General features: G+C 39.9%; 1 protein-coding gene and 1 pseudogene across 2 annotated transcripts; both read left to right on the top strand.

Annotated features, from left to right (window-relative positions):
* Positions 1–224: 224 nt before the first annotated feature.
* On the top strand, positions 225–8909 carry LOC143585785 (U1 small nuclear ribonucleoprotein C-like). The gene is made up of 6 exons (XM_077067485.1): positions 225–239; positions 355–379; positions 467–509; positions 7111–7152; positions 7227–7455; positions 8497–8909. The coding sequence occupies exons 2-6, from the start codon at positions 372–374 to the stop codon at positions 8775–8777; spliced, it is 603 nt and encodes a 200-aa protein (XP_076923600.1). The 5' UTR covers positions 225–239; positions 355–371; the 3' UTR covers positions 8778–8909.
* Positions 8910–10070: 1161 nt separating this feature from the next.
* On the top strand, positions 10071–24694 carry LOC143585770 (protease Do-like 2, chloroplastic; annotated as a pseudogene). Its single transcript, XR_013144597.1, has 21 exons — positions 10071–10277; positions 11336–11512; positions 11865–11915; positions 12300–12373; positions 12464–12527; positions 12703–12747; positions 13162–13195; positions 20757–20833; positions 21534–21611; positions 21756–21822; positions 21949–22007; positions 22109–22208; positions 22286–22422; positions 22510–22613; positions 22766–22853; positions 22955–23040; positions 23139–23163; positions 23265–23336; positions 23454–23504; positions 23628–23688; positions 24097–24694. The product of XR_013144597.1 is annotated as a protease Do-like 2, chloroplastic (transcript).
* The last annotated feature ends 270 nt before the right edge of the window (positions 24695–24964 follow it).

Here is a 24964-nt window from a genome sequence, read left to right as displayed (position 1 = left end):
AAACCTAATTCCCAAGAAAGCTAAGACCGAGGGCCGAACCTACTAAAATAACTTTGTGGGTCCCGGTTCCGTCTATCCTCAGTTTTTTCGGGTCAACCCACAAGACGCCCACCTGCAATTTGTAGAGCTTATTTCTCTGACTCGGGTCGAACTATGTACGAATAATAATAATCTGATTCATCGTCTTCCCCGAGCAAGCTAGGGTTTTAGCGTATCCTCAACCGTCCACGTAAGCTCATGTATTCGTTTTAGATCATACCATTTCTAATCAATTTCTTTTCTAAGTCTTATTTATGCAAACGATTATACACGATGCTTCAAATTCTAATACACAAACATTAATTTAATTTGCAGAATATTTAAACTCCATCATGCCTCGGTGAGTTTTTTTTAATTGAATTTGATATATGTGAAGTGATGCACATCATGATATGAATTGCTTGACCTAATTATCCCAAATTTGCAGGTATTACTGTGATTACTGTGATACTTACTTAACACATGACTCTGTAAGCCATCTGTTATCTACTTTCTACCTTTTTTTATACTGATCATTGTTCTATTGCAATCTGTGTTTATATATTTAAACTAATAATATCTTTTAGTTACACTTTAGCTGAGTACATTGGGTGATGGGTAATGGGTTATGCCTAATAGATAGTAATATTCGAACTCCTTTAGGTTAAAGTGTTCTGTATTGATGGTTCAGAACACTAATGAAAATTAATTGTAGAAGATGAAATAACTGAAATTGAAAACTTGATATTTCATGTGATAATGAACTACACATTCAAACAAGGAAAAATAAACTTAAATGACCATAGAAGACGGTAACCAACTAAGCAAATAACTGACATCTCTTGTACGTGTGCATCTAGTTCCTTGCATGACACTTAGCCACTTTGCATGGGGTTTGAAGTATTTTCAACATCCCCCGTACTTCAAACTCCTTCACTCCAAGTAAGTTACATATACGACCAAATTTCTCTCTACCCACTGCCTTAGTCAAGATATCAGCCCATTGATCTTCAGTACTGCAATGCTCAAGCTTGACCTCCCGCTCAGTAACCATGTCACGAACAAAGTGATGTTTTAATTCAATATGTTTCGAACGACTGTGCATAATTGGATTTTTTGATAGGTTAATTGCAGACCGATTATCACAGTAAATAACAGTAGGTGAATCATCACCCAAACCCAGATCATCCAAAATGCACCTCAACCAGATTGCTTGACATGTAGCTGAAGCGGCTGCAATGTACTCTGCCTCCGAACTTGAGAGCGCTACAGTCTTTTGTTTCTTTGAACTCCAAGTAACTACTCCACTTCCTAATGTGAATACATTAGCCGAGATACTTTTTCTATCATCTGGAGAGCTACCCCAATCACTATCCGTGAATCCAGTCAACTTGATAGCTTCACCCCTTTTGTACCAAATACCATACCCAGTTGTGCTAGCAACATACCTCAGTATACGCTTTGCTGCACCAAAATGAAGTTTGGATGGTCGTTGCATAAAACGAGAGATTAAACTTACCGAGTGAGCCAAGTCTGGCCTAGTATGAGTAAGGTAAATTAATCCTCCAACCAAGCTCCTGAATCGAACTTCGTCTGTCTTTCCTGCCATATCTTCCACTTTGAGCTTCTCATTAGTGTTCATAGGTGTGTTCTCCACCTTACACCCAGACATTCCAAACTTACCCACCAGATCACGAGCATATTTTTCTTGAGAGATAAACACACCATCACTTGACTGCCGTACTTCCAGCCCCAGGAACAGTTTTAGAAGCCCCATGTCGGACATTTCAAACTCAGTTTCCATACCCTCTTTGAATTCTTGAAGAAGCTTTGATGATGAGCTTGTATAGATGATATCATCAACATACAAGCATACATAGATTAATTCACCATGACGTTTCTTAACATAGAGAGTAGGTTCGTTCTGACTTCGAACATACCCATTCTTGATGAAATAACTGTCAATGCAAGAGTACCAAGCTCGTGGAGCCTGCTTGAGCCCATACAAGGCCTTCTTGAGACGGTATACTTTATCACTGTGCCCCACTTTTTCGAACCCTTCAGGTTGATGAACATAAACTTCTTCATCAAGATCACCATTTAGGAAGGCTGTCTTCACATCCAATTGGTGGAGCTCCCAACCAAGTTGAGCAGCCACAGAGATAATCACTCTTATAGTCTCAAATCGTGCAACAGGAGCAAACGTCTCTTGATAGTCTATGCCTTCCTTTTGTGAGTACCCCTTTACGACCAACCTTGCCTTATGCCTAAGAAACTTTCCATCAACCCCGAATTTGGTTTTGTACAACCACTTAAGACACACCACATGCTTTCCAGGAGGAAGAGTGACAAGCTCCCATGTGTGGTGTTTCTCAATGGCTTGTAGTTCAGCTTTCATTCCCTCCTGCCACTCAACTTTGTTCGCTGCTTCTGAATATTTTGTGGGATCAGAAGCAACAAAGGCCGAAAATTGGTCTTCTTCATCAGTTAATTCATTTCCACTCACATAATCCGATAGCCATGTAGGAGCCTTAGTGGACCTTTTTGAGGCTCTTACTTCAGATTGAGAACTAGCATGAGTGTTGGGGTTTTGTTCACGAGGAGTGACAAAAGGTGGTAGGGTAGAAAGTGGAGTTGTATTATTTGGAGAAGTAGGTGGGTTTATAAAGGAGTTGTTAATAGGTGAGAGAGAGGGTGAGAGTGGGGATGTAGGAGGCGTGGTATTGGTGGTAGTAAAAGGAGTGTGTTGACTTAAAGGTGAGATGTTTGATGTGGATGGGACAAGAGAGTTTAGGCTAGATGGTGAAGGTGGTACGTTTAAAGTAGTTGGGTCCCCATCTTGCATAGTATTGTCACCCTCAATGTTGACTTCTTCATCATAAGAAATGGGAAATGGGTCCACCCATGTGCAAGAGGCACCAAGTACTGCCTTTTCATTATTACCCCACTGCCTAGATTCTTTCTCCAAAAACACTACATTTCTTTTAACTATGAGTTACTCTGTGCAAGGATTGTATAAACGGTACCCTTTACTCTCTTGAGAGTACCCCAGAAAAATACACTTCTCAGACCTGTCATCCAATTTTCTTCTTAAATGAGAGGGGATATGACCGAAAGCAATACACCCAAATATTTTTAAATGATGGACAACAGGTTTTTTTTAAACCATGCCTCATAAGAAGTTTTATTTTCTAAGGCTTTTGTTGAGGCACGGTTAATTAAATATACTGCTGTTGACACCCCTTCTGCCCAAAAAAACATTAGGCAGACCTTTTGCTTTTATCATACTACGGGTCATGTCCATAACAGTTTGGTTCTTCCTTCACCACTCCATTGTGTTCAGGAGTGTAAGGAATGGTAAGTTCTCTTTTTATGCCATGAACTTCACAAAACTGGTTAAATTCTAACGAACAGAATTCCCCTCCACGGTCTGTTCTTAGAACTTTGACAGTTTGACCAATTTCATTTTCAACCATTGATTTAAACACTTTAAATTTTTGGAAAGCTTAAGATTTCTTTTTCAAAAAATATACCCAACACATTCTGGTGAAGTCATCAACTAGCAGAAAGTAATAAAGACTGCCCCAAGACTTTTTACTTGCATAGCTCCACATAAATCAGCATGTACTAATTCAAGTGGTTTTGAGGCCCTCCATGAATGAGAGGAGTGTGGTAATTTGCTTAACTTCCCAACGATACACCCCTCACAAGAAGGGATATAGGAGATACGTGGGAGGCCAAATACCATACTCTTATCATAAAGATATTTTAGACCAGTGAAGTTAAGATGTCTATACCTCATATGCCACAACTTGGATTCTTCATCTTGTACAGAAGTGATGAGGGCCTGCAAGTACTCCACCTTTGTTGCATCAAATACAAACAAGTTGTTGCTTGACACTTTGATAGCCATCAACTCAGCACCGGTACGGTTGTGTTTGACAACACATTTATCTTGATCAAGCGTGAGAGAATACCCTTTCTGCATCATTTGACCCACACTTAAAAGGTTGTACCTTAGAAGTGGTGCATAAAACACATCCTCAAGGAGCCTATAACTTCCATTTGCCAAGCTTATCCTCACTGTACCTTTCCCTTCAACTTGAATCCTTTTCTTATCTCCCAATTTTACCTTCAACTTAACATTTTCATCAAGAAAAGTGAAGCACTCCTTCATTCCGGTCATGTGATTCGAGCAACCGGAATCCAAATACCACTGATTGTTTGCTGGGTCATCTTGATCAGCGGTGAACATCATAAGTAGGCAAGGTTCTTCTGGGTTTTCTTCTACTTTTGCTTCAACTCCAGCTTCATCTTTTTGTGTTTCTTCTGCAACAATCTGAGCCTGTGCATCCTCATTGTACCAACAATCCCGTTTGAGATGGCCATATTTTTTACAATGGCACTGAGGGATATTGGCACGATCAGGAGCATTTCCACGATGTGGACCACGACCCCGGCCAGCTCCACGTCCCCGACCTCGGGGTGACGATATTCTAGTATTTGACATCATTACTTGGAGAGCTTTGTCATCAACCTTCTCATTTTTATCAGTGATCCGACTGTTCAGTCTCGTCTCTTGAGATTGCAGGGCACCCATCAATTAACGGGTGTAAGTTTACTAAGGTCCATCGACACTTCGATTGAGGGTACAATGACATCAAACCGAGGAGAAAGGCCGCGAAGCACTTTCTCCACAATTATCTGGTCAGTGATATTTTCTCCATAAGATCTGTTCTGACTTACGATCGCCATTACACGTGAGAAATAATCACCAACCAATTCACCGTCTTTCATGCTCAAATTTTCGAAATCTTTTCTTAACCCTTGTAGTTTGACTGCCTTCACTTGATCGTCTCCTTGGAATTCCATTTTCAGGATATCCCATGTTTCTTTCGCAGTGGATGCACCAGCTATTCTAGAAAATAACTGGTCATGAACAGCTTGCTGGATTATAGCCATGGCATGGGCATCTTTCTTAACCGCCGTCTTCAACCGGTTCTGATCGGTATCTGCCAGGTTTACCCCAGTCTCTATCAGGTCCCATAAGTCTCTCGATCGAAGGATTGTTTTCATCCTTATACACCAGTATTCATACCCATCCCCCTTGAAAATAGGGATAGGAGTTGGTTGAGTTTGAACTGCACTAGTTGGTTCAGCCATGGTGCGGTTTCTTTGAGATCAGTTGTAGGAAGGGTGGAGAACACGAACCCGTGCTCTGATACTACTGATGGTTTAGGGTTTAGGGTTTAGACTGATACCACTGATGGTTCAGAACACTAATGAAAATTAATTGTAGAAGATGAAATAACTGAAATTGAAAACTTGATATTTCATGTGATAATGAACTACACATACAGAGATTTCTTAAATAGGAAAACAAATGAACTGACTACCTAGAAAGTAGCTAATAACTACCCACACACCCACTAACATAAGTGACTTATTCAAACAAGGAAAAATAAACTTAAATGACCATAGAAGACGGTAACCAACTAAGCAAATAACTGACATCTCTTGTACGTGTGCATCTAGTTCCTTGCATGACACTTAGACACTTTGCATGGGGTTTGAAGTATTTTCAACATGTATTACTAGACACCCTGGGTTTAAAAGTTGTGTCTCCGGTGAGTTGGAATACACCTCAAGGGATTGCCACGCCTGGGTCAAATTGGTCATTATTTGGGTATGTAGGACGCTCAGTTGTGAAAACAACCAATGGAATGAGGGCATTATGAAACATTTAGCTGATAAGTGAAACATACGAGATAGACACAAGCAGTTTATTTGGTTGTACTTAGAGCATACCTTGTTACGTACATAATGTACGTTTAGTGACTTTTTGGACCCAAACCCTTTCGAGCGTCTGAAAACCTTTTTAAGCCAAGCTAGACAGCAATTCCAAGAACTGGACAAAATACCATTAGTTGGACAATAACACTAAAGACATGCTCGATTTTATTGGTTAGGAGAGGATGATACACTAATATTAGATGGGAGATTTTTTTCTGATACAAACATACAACCTATGTTGTCAAAAGCCCTTTGGGTATGACAAGGCGAGGCGCAGGGACAATGACTTGTTGCCATTCAAGCGCTCTGACAACTTTCTGTCCAGATTTCTGCCAAATTTTGAATGTTTTGGCAAAGTTTGCAAGTTTCGGACAAACTGGTTTGAATCATCCAAAATGGCGTGGAACCAGCCTAAAGCCCTAAACTAGCCTAAAACATGTCTAAAGCTCCCAAAAACAGTATGCTTATGCTATGTGTCTTGCTTACAGGGCCTTGGATTTGCCTAGGCCCACGACTCACCCTTTGCACCTTTTGTAAAACTATTCGTAAAACAAACGTAGTTAGTATAATCCCACTTATAGCAGAGATAACAACAAAAGAGGTACTAATAATGATAGTTGTAAACTACCATTAACATATAGTGATAAATAAACTATAGTAGTTACAAATAAAAGAGCAAAAAGACGAGAAAAAGAGATAGTGACCCCTATGAAAGTACCTATACACCCCGTCAATAAAGGTCTAAACATCAAGACAACACTAATGCATGGCCAAGGCCAAGGGAACAGAAAAAAGCTAAAGCCCCAAGACGACTCTCTCTAAGACAAATCTACTGACTACCCAAAAAGTCCATAACCCTAATATGACATATCCAAGAACTTCTATCCCTGATCATGTCCTCGGATAGTGCAAGTCTAGCAAATCCTTGGAGATGGAGATTTTACTGTGGTGGATACTTTATTGGTGCATATGTTACTTGAAGCTAGTTGCAACACTACCTGCTTCTGGAGGAAGCAATTTAACCCATTTATAAACACCGGTCAAATCGGTTTGCCTTTTGTTGCTTTGGTAATTGGATTTCAAATGGGTAAATTGAACATTAGCTAAAGACCTATCCAAAAAAGTTTCCCAAAACATACTGAAGTGTGTTCAATCTCCTAAATTGCTTTATTTAAAAAATTGGACCATTATTTTATTAATAGTTGTTTTAGTCATAATAATTTTGATGCTATGCTTTTTTATATCAGTTTTGACCTTTTTTAGCATGTTTATCTGATCGATAGTTACCTTTTTTTTCAGCCTTCTGTAAGGAAGCAGCACAATGCAGGATACAAACACAAAGTACATATTATTTGAATTACAACATACAACAAACTTGTAATTTCTAATAACACAAATAATGATATTATTTGCAGGCAAACGTTCGAATCTACTACCAACAATACGAGGCACAACAAAATCAATATCTGATCGACCAAAAAGTCAAAGAGCATCTCGGTCAAGCCGCTGCGTATCAGCAAGTTGGTGCCGCTTACAACCAACTCAGACCTCGTCTTCCCGTTCTACCGACTCCTATGATGCCAATGATGCAAATGCCTCCTGGAATGAGGCCACTTGCCCCTTTGCCCAGACCACCTATTCCTGGTACTCTATGCTTTTCTTATATTATTATTACTATTATTATTATTATAATAATAATAATTATTATTATTATTATTATTATTATTATTATTTTTAAATATAGATAAAGTTGTTATCAATTGCATACTTGTATCATCACAGTTACATCAATAACATCAGTTTTGTTCACAAATGTTATTAGCTTATTGATGATTTATATTCAAGTTAATTAGTTTTGGACAACAAGGATGGACTAATGTAACTACGAGAATTTGAAGTATTTACACGATAAATGCTAAATCATATGCAAGTGAAAAAGAAAAACGTATGTTGCCCATCTCTTTAATTTTATAAAGAGTTATCGTATTAATAATTTAGGGCTGTAGACGAACCTACGTTCAATGAACCGTTTATGAACCATCTGACGGGAAATTTGTTTATGTTTGTTCGCATGAACAAAGAATTTTGCTCGTTAATTAAAAGAACGAACACAAACAAAGGCCGTGCTCGTTTACTTGTGTTTGTGAACACTCGGTAGTGTTGGATTGTGGTCTTATATGTTTACTCTAACTTTAAACTTGGAGTAAAATTTAAACCCTAAAATCTCAGATTAATATATGTTTGCTTGTGTTTGTTTAAAAAATAAACGAACGAACACAAACGAACACGTACAAGTTCATTTTCTTAATGAACACAAACATGAACACAAAATTTTGTTCAGTAATGTGCTTGTGAACAGCCATTTGTCCGATTAAAGCTTAACGAACGAACACGAACAAGGTCCTGTTTGGTTTGGTCTGTTTACAGACCTAATTAATATGATTACAAAAGCTGTATCCAAATAATGGCCCATTTTTCAATAGAATTTAGGAATTTGCAAATGCTTGTGTATTGGTGACTTGCAAAACATTCAACCTGTTTGACCTGTTTAGTAGGAAAATACCACCAAACGGGCCATTTTGGGCGATGCATCAACATGAACCCAACATTTTATTTTACTATGCTATAAATATGTGACTGTTGTTAAACCGCGTCTAACCATTTTTTACCCTTTTGCTCTACTAGGATATCCTGGCATGCCCCCAATGATGGCACCACCTGGTGCACCTATACCTGGTCAGGTCAACCCAGCCATACCCGGTCAGGCCAACAATGGTGTGCCAAGGCCCATAACTATTAGTGCCCCAATGATGGCTCCAGGGAGCTCAGGGACCCCTACTTCAGGTGCACCACCGCCGATGTTTACACCAGGGATGTATCAAGCCGGCCCAACAGGACCAGCACCGTTGCCTGCAGGTTTTGAAAGTCCAACTCCTGGTAGCCAACCTCAGGAAGCTGACCATTAATATGGCTTATGTTTCTTGGTCTAGAACTGGGTTTGTATTTTGTCTTATACACTGTCATTCTGTTATTTTTATGTTTTAGAATTGGTTTTGTATGAGATGTGTTCTAGAATCTATGATATCTATTTTTCTGTATCTTAAATGTGGAACACAAGTTTCAAGTAGCTATTGCATAAATTTTCAGCTTGTGTAACACTATTCTCAATAGAAGGCTTCAAAACTGCCTCCACATAAGCACTTGAGTATCATATCAAGGCTTTGTTTCTGTAACAGTCAAAATCAGCTTAAAAATGCCTAAAATCTCATCCTTTACTCATAAAACCTGTTATTTGGTGTTTTTCTTCTAAAAACTCAAAAGTCTACTACTGTGGAATAGGGTAATGGGTCAAAATGAGTATCAACGATCCAACATAATCTCGTGTTGGTAATAAATATGGAGTAATTATTAGGAAAAAAAAACAATAAATTGTAGCACAAATACTATATATCAGTTTACGAAGACACATCTATGACAAACAATAACGTATGCTTTCATTTATTTAAATCATTAATCAAAAGATAAAAGGCAACAAGTTTATTAAGGGATCTTCAATGGCGGGGGAGAGAAAAGAGAAGAAAAATTAAGGTTAGTAGGTGAGGTGCCACGTCCGTTTCCATCTCCAATTGAAGACGCTATAATGCTCAAGATACAAACCAAGAAACCAACATTTGGTACAAGTGTATAACCAACAAGGAACAAAGAGTACACAAAGCGCGAATTAAGAAACTAGTACTTTATAATAACAATTCATTATATGAATTATTCTAATTCTTTATTGGTTATTTTGTGCAGTGGGTTTATAACCTTTCAATTTATACTTCTTTCGTTCTGACAGTATATCCTTCTATTTTTACAATCCGTAGGCGCTATTATGATTACTATTGCCATGAAATTTCAAAAAATGGTTATATTTCAGAACCCTAGGTGGTGATGGTGAGACAAATAAAAATAAAAAAAATGTTAAAAAAATAAAAATAAAATATTTATGAGTATGGCCTAGGTAAACATGCATGCATGCTTATGAGTAATTGAGCTTAAGTATCAACTAATATCATACCGTGTCTTGTCCGCTAATCCATACTTAAACAAACACTCGTTCTATCATAGTTAGTATATTTTATATCAAGTTTGAAACAAGATACAAGTTGAAGGACTATTGTGGTCACTGTCAGTGATGTTAAATAAACTTGACTGAAAAGAACGGATAAGGCAGTGTGTTCAATTTACAGTACACCTCCAACAACAGAGTCCACCACCACCACCGGCCGCCGTGAACAATGGCGATCGCCGTCGCATCTTCCTGGTTTAACTCCTTCAGTACCTCTCGCTCCTCTCAACGTCTATTCTTCTCACCGCAAATTTCAGCTACTCGTTTAGTCATTCCTAAAGCAGCAGTTACCACCACCAGTGACAGTCAAAATCCCAAGAAGAAGAAACATACTCCTCGTAAATCATCACCTCAGGTATATTCATATTCATTCAGTTATTAGCTTGTTTTTAGTTCATTTCAGCTGCGTATGTGTGTGATAGTTTGAATTTTAGTGTAATTTGTCCTGGTTAGTTGACTTTAGGTTTTTGAGAAATTTGGAGGTGATTTAACCTAATTTCGTCGTTTATCGGTTAATTGACTTTAGGTTTTTGATAAATTTAGTGTAATTGTGTTGGTTTAACCTAATTTTGGAGGTGACTTTAGGTTTTTGAATGTTAGTGTAATTGTGTTAGTTGACTTTAGGTTTTTGAGAAATTTGGAGGTGATTACACTTAATTCTATCGTTTATTGGTTAATTGATGTGGTTGTTTTTGCGTGAATGATTGCTAGTGTTTAGATGAAATGTGATGCTAAGTTTAGCGCTAATCTATGACTTATTTTGTTTGACTAAGTTGACTTATGGAACACAATTCATATATGTGATGTAATGCAACTGCACAAGATATTTTAGCCGCTAGATATTTTGAGCCAGGAGATAATTTCTTCTGGAGTTGTAGTGATGTTGAGCTATATGGTTAATTCAAGAAAACATCTCCCATTGTAATAAGTCTTCTGTTGTTGCTTGTTCTCGTTAACATGTAGAGAATTTTGGGGCTAATTGAACCTAGTTTTATCGTATAATTGATGCGTATGTTGCGCTGTAAATAATAAGATGACCTAGCGGTTGAGTTAGTTTTCAGACTAAATGTGATGCTAGACTGAGCTCTTTCCTATGGCTCATTCTGTTTGGCTAAGTCGACTCATGGAACTCATTCATATATGTGATGCAGTGCAACTGAAAACTTACGAGTCGTCAGTTCATTATCATCGGGGTCTCACTTGCACAAGATATTTTAGCTGCTAGATCTTTGAGAAAACAGACATTTTCTTCTAGAGTTGTAGAATTGATATGCTATATGGTCATTGGTCAATACTCAATGCAAGGAAACATTGCAATAAGTTCTTAGTTGTTGCTTGCTGTTTTTGATACTTTAAAATTAAATTTCATTGATATGTTGAGTAATTTGTTTATGTTGGTGTATTTGTGTCCAGAAAGAAGCTAATATTCAAAAGCTTTCAAGAAGATCATGAGATGAAAGACAGTATTCAAATGCTGATGATTACAATGATACAAAAAATGCAGAACAACCTCAGTCTACCGCCTTCAATTCGTTTGGTACACAGAGAAAAAACGCCAAAGGTTTTATGGGTAACATAAAGGATCAACAGGTACTGAGAGATCATTCCAGTTGACATGTAGTTGGATTCATGACAAACTATTGCATTATATAATTTCTAGCTGTCTGTTTTATAAATTTCATTATACGCCTCGTTAAACTCTATGGTATGTGTGGTTTTTAAGGATGAATGATTTTGCTATCTTCTGCTATTTATTATTCTGTGTGAATTTTTTAATATTCCAAATAGATTTCTCCTAATTTAGGCAGTCACAGTTTGTATGATTTTGCCTGTGTTTTTTAGCATCTTATCTAAGTTGCATCATCCAGTTTCATTGTTTGACCCATCACTTGTAAAAGTGACCCTTAGTTAACTGCAAGTTTAACCACCTTCTCTTTTCCAGGGCGAGACTGCTAAAATACAAGATGCTTCTTTTCTGAACGCTGTTGTGAAGGTAAGTATAATAAAGAATCTACTTGATAATTTTAAACAGCACCCTTCATAATAGTAAAACCACATCAATGATTATACATTCTTATATTATGCTCTTTGTTTGAAAAAATAAATATTATTTTTTGCTTACAGAGAAAGGTTCTAAAGATATCTTAGATCTTATCTTTTGGCCTTGTTTGTAAAATGTGAAGATGATCACATTCTACCAAAACTTCATAGTTTCATTTAATTTGGAACCAAGAAATGATTAGAATCATATTTAATTTGAGATGAAGGGTGTATTTTTGCATTTATATAGTTTCAGTTTATGCAAACATCTTTGTCATCATTGTTGCTAACCATGGTTAGCTTTTAACAATATTGTTGTTTATTTTATTTTTTTTAGGTTTACTGTACTCATACTGCGCCTGACTATTCCCTCCCTTGGCAAAAGCAAAGACAGTATACAAGTACAGGAAGGTACGTGTATCTATTTCTTTTCGTGCATGCAAAATTGTAATAATTTTCTATGTCAATACTCAAAACAGTCGTTTCTCATTGTTGATGCAGTGCTTTCATGATTGGTGACGAAAAGCTTTTGACAAATGCTCATTGTGTTGAACATAACACACAAGTAGGTTATTTCACTGTTCTTTTTTGATAAAATGATATTACTTTAATTCAAAACCAGGTTATGTAAAATAAGAAGATAATTTAACAACAAAAAGAACTTCTTTAGCTTTAGTTATTGACGTCACAAAGATGCATATGTTTCTATTGTTGAGTACCAGCATTTTCACTGATTTCAGGTCAAAGTCAAGAGAAGTTGGGATGATACCAAGTATGTGGCTAAGGTATTCTTATTAATAGAATAGAGGAGTAGAACTCATTCTTATCATGCCAAAGTAAATATAATCTCAAAAGTTATCATGACTTATTATCACACTATTAATTTTATTTAGGGGTGTGCGGTTTGGATCGGTTTTGGGCTTACAAGTTATAGTCCATAAATTTAATAACAAAAGTTGATTTTCGGTTTTACAAGTTCTGTTTGGTTAAAAAAAAGTCGATTTGGTTATTACGGAGTGGTTGGTTTTTTTCAGTTTGTTAAGAAACATAAAACCAAATCACCGGTTGTAGGGTGGGTTTTGTGATTACGGTTCAGTTATGTCTGTTATGTACACCCTAACTTTATTATTGGTATCTTGTAAGTAAGTTTATCATCGTAGATACTGCTTCTCATGTTATTATTAGCAATTCACTTACAGGTTTTAGCTAAAGGCATGGAATGCGACTGAAGGGGTATGCACCCGCCCCAACATCGAGCGGGGCGGGTCAACCCATAAAGTACGGATAAGAAGCTTGAAATCAAGATGTCACGAAGACACAAAGCCGAAACCTATGCGCAAGCGCACGAAACACCTGTGCGTGGCGCATATCGCATATGCACACAGCGCGCACACTCAGTGTGAGAATAAGAGAAGACCCCGCGCATCCCCAGGATAGGCGCATAAATGAGACAATAATCTAATCCAAATCAGGATAAGGACAACCGTGATTGTGCTCATCAGACAACCTTCCAGAAGGTATCTTTTAAGGAATAAAGAATGTGCTGAGGTTGACAGCTGCCAATGAAAGGTGGACAACTCAGCAAAGCCCATGTGCTACCACGTGATGGCACATGGGTCAGGTGAAATACCTTGGTCAGAGAATAATCAATGAAAGAGCACCAGGTGTCCTAAATACACGTGGCGCGAAGCAATAGGGGGAGGCTAAAAAGGCCCTAATTGGGTCTGAGCCAAATCATTGGAAACCCTAGCACTATAAATACTAAGCCGCCTCCACAGTTGGAGGCAGACAAGTAAATATATTCTAAGTCCTTTACTCATTTTCAGATCCTGATTATCCTCTCCTACAATATCTGATTCTCACACCGGAGGGTTACCCCAAAGAGGACCCCTCTGTCCCTTTCTGAGGGGTAAGCTCACGGTACTGTTCGTTTTGTAGGTGGAAGAACTCGTATCTCGGAAAACCATCGGTGATATAGCACACTCGTACCCGAGGAACGTTGATCGTATACAAGTAAGTCGATACACGCTTCTTCATTGGCGCCATCACCTGTTACAACGGCAACAAAACCACTATTTCATCAATTTTCTCTCTGAAAATCTTCACCATGGTTTCCGGTGTTCGAAACAACGATCAAGTTTTGGAGGATAATGAGCTTGAGGATGTTAATGAGGGACATCAGGTTCTGAGGGCGCCGCGTGACACTGCGCGCACCACCAGTAACCATCCCTTCAACACAACACCTCATAGTCAAACTGAAACTCCCCCAGACGATCTCACGTTCCAAAATCTGACTGGTACAAAACAAAAAGGACCAATGGGTCCGGAAGTTGAAACCAATGACCCTAAAGAATGGCTCATAAACGAACGGCGTTTAATGGACAAATACAATGAGTTGGTAAAACACAAAAAGTTAGCCGATTTAACACAAAGGCTCGCATTTGATAAACAAACCATTCAGGGAACAACAAAAAAGACGCGCGCGCTGGAAGACGGTCATTCTGTTCACACCGAACAAGCTGATATTAGTGATGAGGAAGAGGTGCACAGCATGAAGAAGACGCGAGATACTCATGCAGGAGGTTCACAGCTTCGCGCACACATGCACATAGCACATGGAGCCAAAGCTGATATGGATTTATACACACCATACAAACCACAAGCGAAAGGGCAAGTGGACGTAACCACACCATATAGGCCAGCCATCTTGGTAAAACATTCAAAATTCGCTGAGCGCATTGCGAAGGCTCCCATTCAACACAAAACCAAGATGCCAAGTGGTTTAGGCAAGTACGATGGTACAACAGATCCAGATGATTTCTTACAAGGTTTTTATAACACTGGAAACTTAGAAAGCTGGACGATGCCAACATGGTGTCACATGTTTGCTCGCTGCCTCACGGGTGCAGCGCGTGTCTGGTTCGAAAGCTTGCCGACAGGACAAATCGATGGGTTCGAAGAGCTATTGGAAAAGTTCCAGGCTCACTTTGTACAGCAGCGCAGACACGCGCGACCCCGATGACATCATGCACTGCGTACGCAGGAATGATGAAACCATTGAAGACTACATAACTCGTTTCAATCAGGAATCTCTTGCAATTGGAGGCATCACTGAACAACTCTTGCACGTGGCCTTTATACAAGGTGCGCGAAGTGATCAACTCCGCAGAGCTCTCGTGAGCAGAGAAGGCATGCCAAACACTTGGGCTAAGCTTATGGAAGCATCGCGAATCTTCGCGCGAAATGAAAAACAAATTGCCCAAGACAGAGCAGGAGATAAAGGGCATCAAACAGAAGCACCACGCAACAATGAAAGGAGGGGCAAACAAAACTCCGTATGGTCCAGGTTGCAACAAACCAATTATTCTCCTGCAGAAAAGCAAGCGCAACAAAGTTCACCCCAACCCCAAAAAGACATTCTTAATCGCGGAGAAGGTGACAAGGAAGGCGGCAGAGAGCCAAACAGACCTCTACCAAGAATATGGACTCCCCTCACCAAAACGCCTTCGCAAGTGTTAAGCACAGAGAATGTCCAGTTTAAAAACCCCAGGCCATTACTCCATAAGGGACCACCGAACAGTGGCAAATATTGTGAGTTTCACAAATCCACAGGGCACAACACCGATGCATGCCATCATTTGAATGATGCGATCGAAAAAGATGTGAAATCAGGCAAGTTGGCTCACCTGGTAAAAAATCCAAGACCAGAGAACGAACGACCAGACGGAGCCTCAGCCAGTAAAAAATTCAAAAGAATCTGTAGCTGAAGGAAGAAGGCAAGGGCAAGGATCGAGGAAGAGAAGCGCGCAAATCCAAGGGGATTGGCGCGAGCAACAAGTAATCTTTGCAAGAATCAGAGGAGGCCCGTCTATCAGCAGTCCTCTAATCATCACTGCACACATCGCTCATTATGAGGTGTCAAGAGTCCTGGTGGACATCGGTAGTGAGTCAGACATCATGTATGAGCAATGTTTCAGGAAGTTGGATCCAGCAGACCAAGCAAGGCTCGAAGTTGTGAGTGCACCAATCTCGGGTGTCTCAAACGAAATTATTCACCCCCTATGTCAGATACAATTCGATCTAACTATAGGGGATGAGAAGCACAAGCGAGCTGAAATTGTCAACTTCCTGGTCTTGCCCACCACTTCATACCATAGTATGATCTTGGGTAGAGGAACGATTGCCCAATTCAACGCCATACCGTCACCAGCGCATGGCGCGTTGGGGTTCCCAACACCAACAGGAGTAACATTTGTGTACCGAGATCATTTATGCGCAGTAATATGTATACCTCGAGAGGGGAGAATGAAGCTTCTAGTGGCAAACAACGCGCCAGAGGAATGGATTCTCAACCCAAAATTCCCAGAACAAACAATCACAATCCTTCTTTAGCATGCCATATTCATAACCATCCTTAAACCCCTCAGCCCGACCCACCAAGCGCGACGCCGCATTACAGTCCATCACAAGGGTCTGAAACTCGTCTGAGTATTTCATGGCATAAGCGCAACGAGTCACACCCTGTGAAATCAGCCATTGACGGTCCTGCGCGAGGGAAGAAACAGACGTCTCAAGAGCAGGGATTTGAGAGTTTAACAACTTAACAGTTTCCTTGGCTTGTTTTAGCTCTTCTTTGTCAGACGCTGCTGCCCGCCAAGGCTTCATTCTTTTCCGCTCGCGCAGCATCGAGCTCTTTCTTCAGGCGCGCAACCTCACTCTCCAATAAAGATTTTTCAGTATTAACCTGCGCAATAGTTTGGTCATGCGCCTCCACTGCCAACTCCAGGTCACGCGCTCGACGCGCGTACTTGGCCGCATCTGCCTCTGCCACTTGCAGTTTCTCCCGCGCAGCTTGCAGCTCAAGCCCGCGCTTCACAAAAGCAGCGTTGGAACTTGCCCGGTTCTCGCTAAGTTCTGCTTGGAGTTTCTCAGCTTTCTCTCGGGCATCAAGAAGATTCCAAGCAGAAATCTTAGCCTCTTGCTTGGCCTCCGCAAGGGCATCACATACCTTTATATAATCATTGCGAAGCTCTTGGGAGGCAACAAAAAACGCAGACCCAGCAAAAAGGTGGTCATTAAGCAAATCCACGCGAGCGCGGTCCTCTTGAAACCTCCTTTCAGCTGGAGGAACAGAGTGAGCCCAAAAGTCTTTACATACGCCCAAGGATTGGAATGAGCTCTCTTCAGTGATACTCCAGCTCGGGCGGTATATGTGATCGGCTCCCTACAAACACAAAGCAACGCAAAGAAACGTTTTAGTTATCTAAACACTAATTTGAAAGTCTGCACAGCGGAGCAAAATAAACTTATACCTGAGGAGAACCGGCAGAAAGATTAGCGCCAGCTGATGAGCTCCTGCCTGCCCCATGAGAAAAAGGCTGCGCCACGAAATCTCGTGGCGCTATAGGGCTTACGCGGCCACCATCAGAATTTTCAAAATTAACCTCCTTATCATCCTCTATAACAGGTCTCTTCTCCTGCGACTTGGAAGAATTAAAAATAGTCTCACGAGGAGGGCTGCGCGCAGGAGGAGGTGAGGGAGGTCTTGACGCTGTTAGAGCAGCGCGAAAAATAGTCTCCTGCTCCTTAGTGATCCCAATGAGGGGAGATTCAGTACTTGTTGGAGCAGGAGTAGAACTAACGGCGCCAGCGCTAGCAGTGCCACCGGCAGCTTGTGTGCCAGCTATAATTCCTATGAAAAAACCAACAAGGAGAAATGATTCATGACTTGAACTAAAGGAAAAAATCAGACAATCAAAGCGCAATAAATACCTTGGCGCACCGCAGTCCGCGAATTAAGCATCGCCATGAAGTCCATTTTCCCCCTTTTTGAGGGCAAAACAGAGGACTTCAAAACAACCTTCGGCATAGCCTTGGCACCTTGCTGCGCCTGAGGTTGAGTCACCAACGTTGCCGGCTCTACAAACATTTGAGTGAACAAAGCTTCATTAATAACTCTATCGGAATCACGCTCATAAAACCACAAAATATAAACAAAGTATACCTGTTGGAGAAGACGAAACAGCAGGCGCAGCACCGCTTCCCTTGTCCGCCGCGCGCAGAGATGAGGTGGCAGCACCATACCTCGTGTGGACTGGAGGATTGCCCACACCTTGAGGCAAAGAAGACGAGGAAAACTTGAAAGTAAAACCCTTGGTTTTCTCAAGTCCCTTCACTTGAGTAGGAGGAAGATTCTGGGCAACAGAGGCATCATCTTTTTTCTGTTTTTTACTGGCCCCTGCGCCAGTTTTGCCTTTAGCCTTGCGCTTGAGTTTTTGCGCTTCAGCTTCTGCCTCCTCCCCTTCCTCTTCCACAGGCTCTAACTCATAATTAGCGAGCGCATCTACAATACGCGCAACAGAAATGATAAAACCAAATTTGGTATTCTAAGGGCCTAAGCACAAATACAAAGGCTTACCAGGCACATCGCTGTCAAAGCAAAACTCTAAGTCAACAGGAATAAACATATCGTCAAAACGATCAGGAAAGGCGGTTTCCCCAGGGTTCAGCGCAGCAGATCCACCCTCTATATGCTCGTCATAGGCGGCTTGGATGTATTCCTTGCTGTCTGCATAAAACAAGACAAGTGATATCAGCAAAACGAATTATACTCGCGCAGAATTAATGCAATGAACAAACAACCCACCTGAGCCATCAACACGGATGACAGGCTCAGTCTCGCTGTCAGTCCACCTCTTGCTCATACCAACCCCCACCAGCGCTACCTCGCAAATATCCTTGGCGGGGGATGGTTCAGCAGATAACTTCTTAACCCATGTGCCCGTTGGGTTCTTAAGAACATTGTCATCTGCGGGCGCAGAAGTGATCGCGCGCATAGTCATGCGGATTGGAATCACACCAGCCTTGACGTAGAAAAACTTCTCAGTCCAGTCATGAAGGCTCTTAAAAGTGACAGTACAGCATTTAACCTTCTGACTGCGCGGAGTAAACGAAAACCAAGAATCTTGAACCTTTGGTTTATAGAAATATTGAAAGCGGCGAGGAGTAGGCTCTTCGCGCTGAGCTTTGCACATAAACTCAAAATGAGTCATGCGCACCAACCCAAAAGGGTGAACTTGGGATATGTGAATCCCATAAAATTGAAGGAGCGCACCTATAAACCTTGTCATCGGAAGACGAAGGTTACAGTGAGTAAAAAAATGAGAATATAGAGAGATATAGCCGGCAGGAGGATCCGCAGCCGTCTGCCCGGCTGCCGGGAGCAGACAACCATACTCAGGGAGAAAACCCTGAGAAGCAATAATGAGACTATCAAGCTCAGGCTGTTTCAACTTGCAGGGGATAGTCCCATCTTTTCGCCGTTTTATTCTTTCCCCCCTCCTCCGACGAAGCCTCGGCAACCCGAATACCCTTGCTGGTCTTCTTCAAGTTAGAGATAACCATCGACTTCACACGGCCTTTACTGGGGGACTCGGTAGTGTCTGGGTTAAGAGACATGCGATTGCAGAATAAGAGCAATCCGATTGTTTAAACACAGAATCCGGAAGCAAAGATAAAGGCTCTGAATCGAAGGGTTAGAAGACAAGTAAAGCTCTAAAGTGACAATGGAGATGAAGGAAAAACCGTTCAAAAAGGTTTGGTTTTATAGGCCCAGGGGAGAGAAAGAGAAACAAGTAATAATCAGATCTACGCTCACGCGCCCCCACTCGCAGGCGTAGGCCAACATAAGCGCGACACGTGTTCCTGACACTGTATGAGGAGACGTGAAAGACCACTGTAGCACCTCGAGCACACGAAAGGTCTGACATATAACGCCTCCATCTCTGATGCATGTCAACACCAACCAACCACGTGCATTGACGATTCGTTTTAACCAAAGGGATGGAATTTCGCGCAACACACATATGAGAAATGAAAAAGAAAAGACAAACCCTATTAAGAAAGCGAACCATTGAGTCTAATATCTCCCTTACCTCGCTCGCGCGAGACAAGACACACATTAGACTGGGGGGCTTGAAGGGGTATGCACCCGCCCCAACATCAAGCGGGGCGGGTCAACCCATAAAGTACGGATAAGAAGCTTGAAATCAAGATGTCACGAAGACACAAAGCCGAAACCTATGCGCAAGCGCACGAAACACCTGTGCGTGGCGCATATCGCATATGCACACAGCGCGCACACTCAGTGTGAGAATAAGAGAAGACCCCGCGCATTCCCAGGATAGGCGCATAAATGAGACAATAATCTAATCCAAATCAGGATAAGGACAACCGTGATTGTGCTCATCAGACAACCTTTCAGAAGGTATCTTTTAAGGAATAAAGAATGTGCTGAGGTTGACAACTGCCAATGAAAGGTGGACAACTCATCAAAGCCCATGGGCTACCACGTGATGGCACATGGGTCAGGTGAAATACCTTGGTCAGAGAATAATCAATGAAAGAGCACCAGGTGTCCTAAATACACGTGGCGCGAAGCAATAGGGGGAGGCTAAAAAGGCCCTAATTGGGTCTGAGCCAAATCATTGGAAACCCTAGCACTATAAATACTAAGCCGCCTCCACAGTTGGAGGCAGACAAGAAAATATATTCTAAGTCCTTTACTCATTTTCAGATCCTGATTATCCTCTCCTACAATATCTGATTCTCACACCGGAGGGTTACCCCAAAGAGGACCCCTCTGTCCCTTTCTGAGGGGTAAGCTCACGGTACTGTTCGTTTTGTAGGTGGAAGAACTCGTATCTCGGAAAACCATCGGTGATATAGCACACTCGTACCTGAGGAACGTTGATCGTATACAGGTAAGTCGATACACGCTTCTTCAGCGACATAGCTTTGCTATCGGTGGAAAATGAGAAATTCTGGAAAGGAGCTGAGCCACTTCAGTTCGGTCATTTGCCCCATCTTCAGGTTAATTTCCATGCACACTTTCCTCTAGGCTTGCAAACAAACCGACCAAACACAAACGGCGCATGTTTGTTCGTATACTTTAACCTAACAACGACCGGACACGAATAATTAAACAAACTGTGTTTTCTTGTTTGAGTTTATTTGTTAAGAAAATGAACATGCTCGTGTTCGCCCACTAATAGTATAAATTAACGGTTCACTAACATAACTGAACATAGATGAACGAATAACTGAGCTAAAACCAATTAAAAGTAACGCGAAGAAAAATGTGTCGGCCTAAAAAGATATTAGAACTAGACTAAGCTTTAATGAGTTATGGGCCAGAAGTTTTAAATATATATTAACGAACTTAAACAAACATAAATGAACGAATATAAACGAAATTAATAAAATGAAAGAATAAGAGATGTGTTCATGTTCGTTCCTTTAACTAAATGGACTCTTTGTTTATGTTCTTTCATTTATTATATAAACAAACATAGATGAACTTTCCGCCGAACGGTTCACAAACTGTTCACTGAACGTTCGGTTTGTGTACATACTTTTTCCCTCCCTAAAACAAAGATATAAATCAGTGGGAGTTTATTTTCTAGATGACTAGATCTATAAAATCTCTAGAATGTAACGTGAAAATAGTAACTGAACCAAAATTAAAAGTTTATATGATCTAGGTTTGTAACTACAAACTTTTCGTCTACAGGATCCAGTTACTGTTGTAGGGTATCCACTTGGTGGAGACACCATTTCAGTGACCAAAGGGGTTGTGTCTCGAATAGAGGTTTGTTCTACAATCTTTTAGCTTTGCAGTTTTTTATTATCATTTGAATACGAAGATGTGTCATAATAATGTTGTTTGTGGTAAAAATAAAGAAGTCCAGCTATATGGACACATGTTTTGATGGAATTTGGATTTCAATGGTAGGTTACCTCTTATGCTCATGGTTCAGCTGAACTGTTGGGCATTCAAATCGATGCAGCAATTAATCCTGGTACAATCTACATTTCTCGTTAATTTTTAAGATAATATATAATTATTTTTCCTTTTGTATTAATTGTGTCATTATGCTTTATATTTCTTCCTGTGGTAACCACTGCTTATACCAGCTATTTTGTAGGTAATAGTGGTGGTCCCACTTTCAATGATCAAGGAGAATGCATCGGTGTAGCATTTCAGGTAAAGTAGAGTTTAATATTCTCCACATGTTATCAGAAAAGAGCCTTGTGTGAAATTATCACCTAATATCTTATGTTATTTACACCTATTTATGTTTTTAGGTGTACAGGTCTGATGATGTTGAAAACATTGGGTATGTAATTCCAACAACGGTTGTGTCTCATTTCTTAGATGATTACGAGAGAAATTGGAAGTATACCGGTGAGAGTCTGTTTCCGTTACTGATTACGCCTATTTTTGTTTCATTCATCATCATATTATTAATACTCAAGTTTCAGGTTTCCCTTCCCTTGGAATATTATTACAAAAGTTAGAGAATCCCGCCTTACGTGCCTGCTTGAAAGTGCCATCCAACGAGGGTGTACTTGTCCGCCGTGTGGAGCCCACTTCTGGTGCCAGTAATGTCTTGAAGGAGGTATACTATTATTAACATACCCATATTATGAAAATTATTATACAAGTGAAATTTGAATACTAATATTAATTTTTTTTTACTTTTCAGGGGGATGTAATTGTAAGCTTTGATGGTGTCGAAGTTGGGTCAGAAGGGACAGTCCCATTTCGGTCAACCGAACGCATTGCATTCCGCTACCTCATCAGTCAAAAGTAAAGCCTTTTTTTATGACTCAAAACTAATTAAACCAATAAACAATCCAAAACCGATAATCCTATTAATAAACTAGCATTCAAACTCAATATCTAACAACCTTTTAACCTTAATTCGACTCGTTTTGCATGTGAAACATCATGATTTCCAGATTCACTGGGGATATGGCAGAGCTTGGAATCATCAGATCAGGGGCTTTTATGAAAGTTCACACTGCTATGAATCCGCGTTATCATTTGGTACGTAATCCTCATAATCACTAAATTAGTTGCTAATTGCTAATATGAAAATTCATGGTGTGACTAATTTGATACCTAATGACATGGCTTTTACACTGTAGGTACCGTATCATATTGAAGGTGGTCAACCGTCATACTTGATAGTAGCTGGCTTAGTTTTTACTCCTCTATCAGAACCACTAATAGAGTATGTATTCATGTAGTGTAATTGATGTAGGATTTATTTAAATATATATATTGATTTAATGCTTTTATTCTCTATTTTTCATATTTTCTTCTTGACAGTGAGGAATGTGAAGACAGCATAGGGGTAAGTGTATTTTTCTTTTTTCTTCTTTTATATATCATGTTGGTGATTTTCCGGGAAATGTGCTAGTTTTGAAGTTCATTTGGTTATTTTTCTTTGTTTAGTTGAAATTATTGACAAAGGCACGGTACTCTATGGCGAGGTTCAAAGGAGAACAGATTGTGATCTTATCACAGGTAAGATATTTAACTAAAAGATAGAAACGGGTCAAATGGGTCAAGCAAGTCATTCGGTTAAAAAGCTTTCTTAAAGTGTTATACTGTTATTTTACTGATCTTGTATGTAACTTGCAGGTGTTGGCAAATGAAGTTAACATCGGGTACGAGGATATGAGCAATGAGCAGGCAAGTAATATCTTTATTGATCATTAATGTATCACTATATTATTATTTCATATTATTATTATTGTCTTTCCATAGTTATTTTACTCAGAAATACTAACTTTATTATGTAAAATAATGCCACAGGTTCTGAAGTTCAATGGAACGCAAATACAGAATATTCACCATCTTGCTCATCTTGTCGATTGTGAGTGCACATAAAGCTAAACTTTATAAATACAATATTATATATTATTTATTATTTTTTATCATAATTACATATATAGTAAGAATTATTATATAAATAATAATCTTGTTTAGGCTCACGATCCAGCTCGAGCTCAGGTAAGTGAAACTCGGGTTCCTTTACTAAAGAAGCTTATTATTAGGCTCAAGCTTGAGCTCGAGCTCGTTTAAGTTGGGCTCAGTTCGAGCTTATAGCGAGCCTGTCTCAAGTGGCTCACGAGCTGCTTGGCTTGTTTACACCCCTAGTTTGGATACATTATTTCACCAAATAAACCCAAAAGATTAAGAAAAAAAGCCCATTTGGATACATAGCTTCCCTTGATAACATATTTGGTGTTTATGATCCTTATGATGTTATTGTTTCCGACAGCATGCACAGACAAATACTTGGTTTTTGAATTTGAAGACAATTATCTTGCGGTTTTGGAACAAGAGGCTTCTTCATCTGCCTCACCATACATTCTTAAAGATTATGGCATACCATCCGAGAGATCTTCTGACCTTCTAGAACCATAAGTGGACCCAGTTGGTGAAAACCAAGTAATCGAGCACCATGATCTTGGTGACAGTCCTGTCACAAATTCAGATTTCGGGTTTGACGGACTTCAATGGGCTTGATTTCTCTTCCTGGCCCAAATCCAAGCCTCGGCCCATATTGCAGCCATATTTTTTAAACTCGAGCTCGGCTGCAAATCGATGAAATTTTGTAACTTTCATAAACGCGCTGTTGGAGAATTGTAGAAGTTGCAGCTTTGCAGGGGTGAAAACGTCACAGCAAGCAAGCAAATTGTTGTATTTGTATACTGAGTTAGTTATTTGATGATTTTTTTTAGTTTATTTTTAATTATTTATAGGAAAACACCCAAAATTCATTTAGTTCAGTTAGCTTATAATCCCCATTATCACATGGGTTTATGGTTGGAAAAAATTCAACCCTCTTTTTGTGCTACTTAAGGGTGTTTGAGATTTTGCATTTTGAATTGATTATTCAAAACGATGTTTTAATATTTATGCGTATCACACGCTGAGATACAATGAAGAATATGTAGAGTAGGAAACATAGCAAACCTGAGACTAAACATAACTACAACAGGAATATTGGATAAAATATGGAGGCTTTTATGTGCTTGAATGAACATGAAGAATGCGCAACTTAATCTTCACTGCTTTTGTTAGCAAACAAAGTGTATATTAATCTCAATATGCCCGATCGATGTATTGATGTTGTATCGGATCGG

Source organism: Bidens hawaiensis, unplaced genomic scaffold, assembly GCF_021521415.1.
Source record: "Bidens hawaiensis isolate Kalapana, Puna unplaced genomic scaffold, B.hawaiensis_p1.1 tig00034168_1, whole genome shotgun sequence".
In the NCBI taxonomy this organism is placed as follows: Eukaryota; Viridiplantae; Streptophyta; class Magnoliopsida; order Asterales; family Asteraceae; genus Bidens; species Bidens hawaiensis.
Note: the sequence above shows the minus strand (reverse complement) of the source record. Positions and strands in the feature narration are given on the sequence as shown.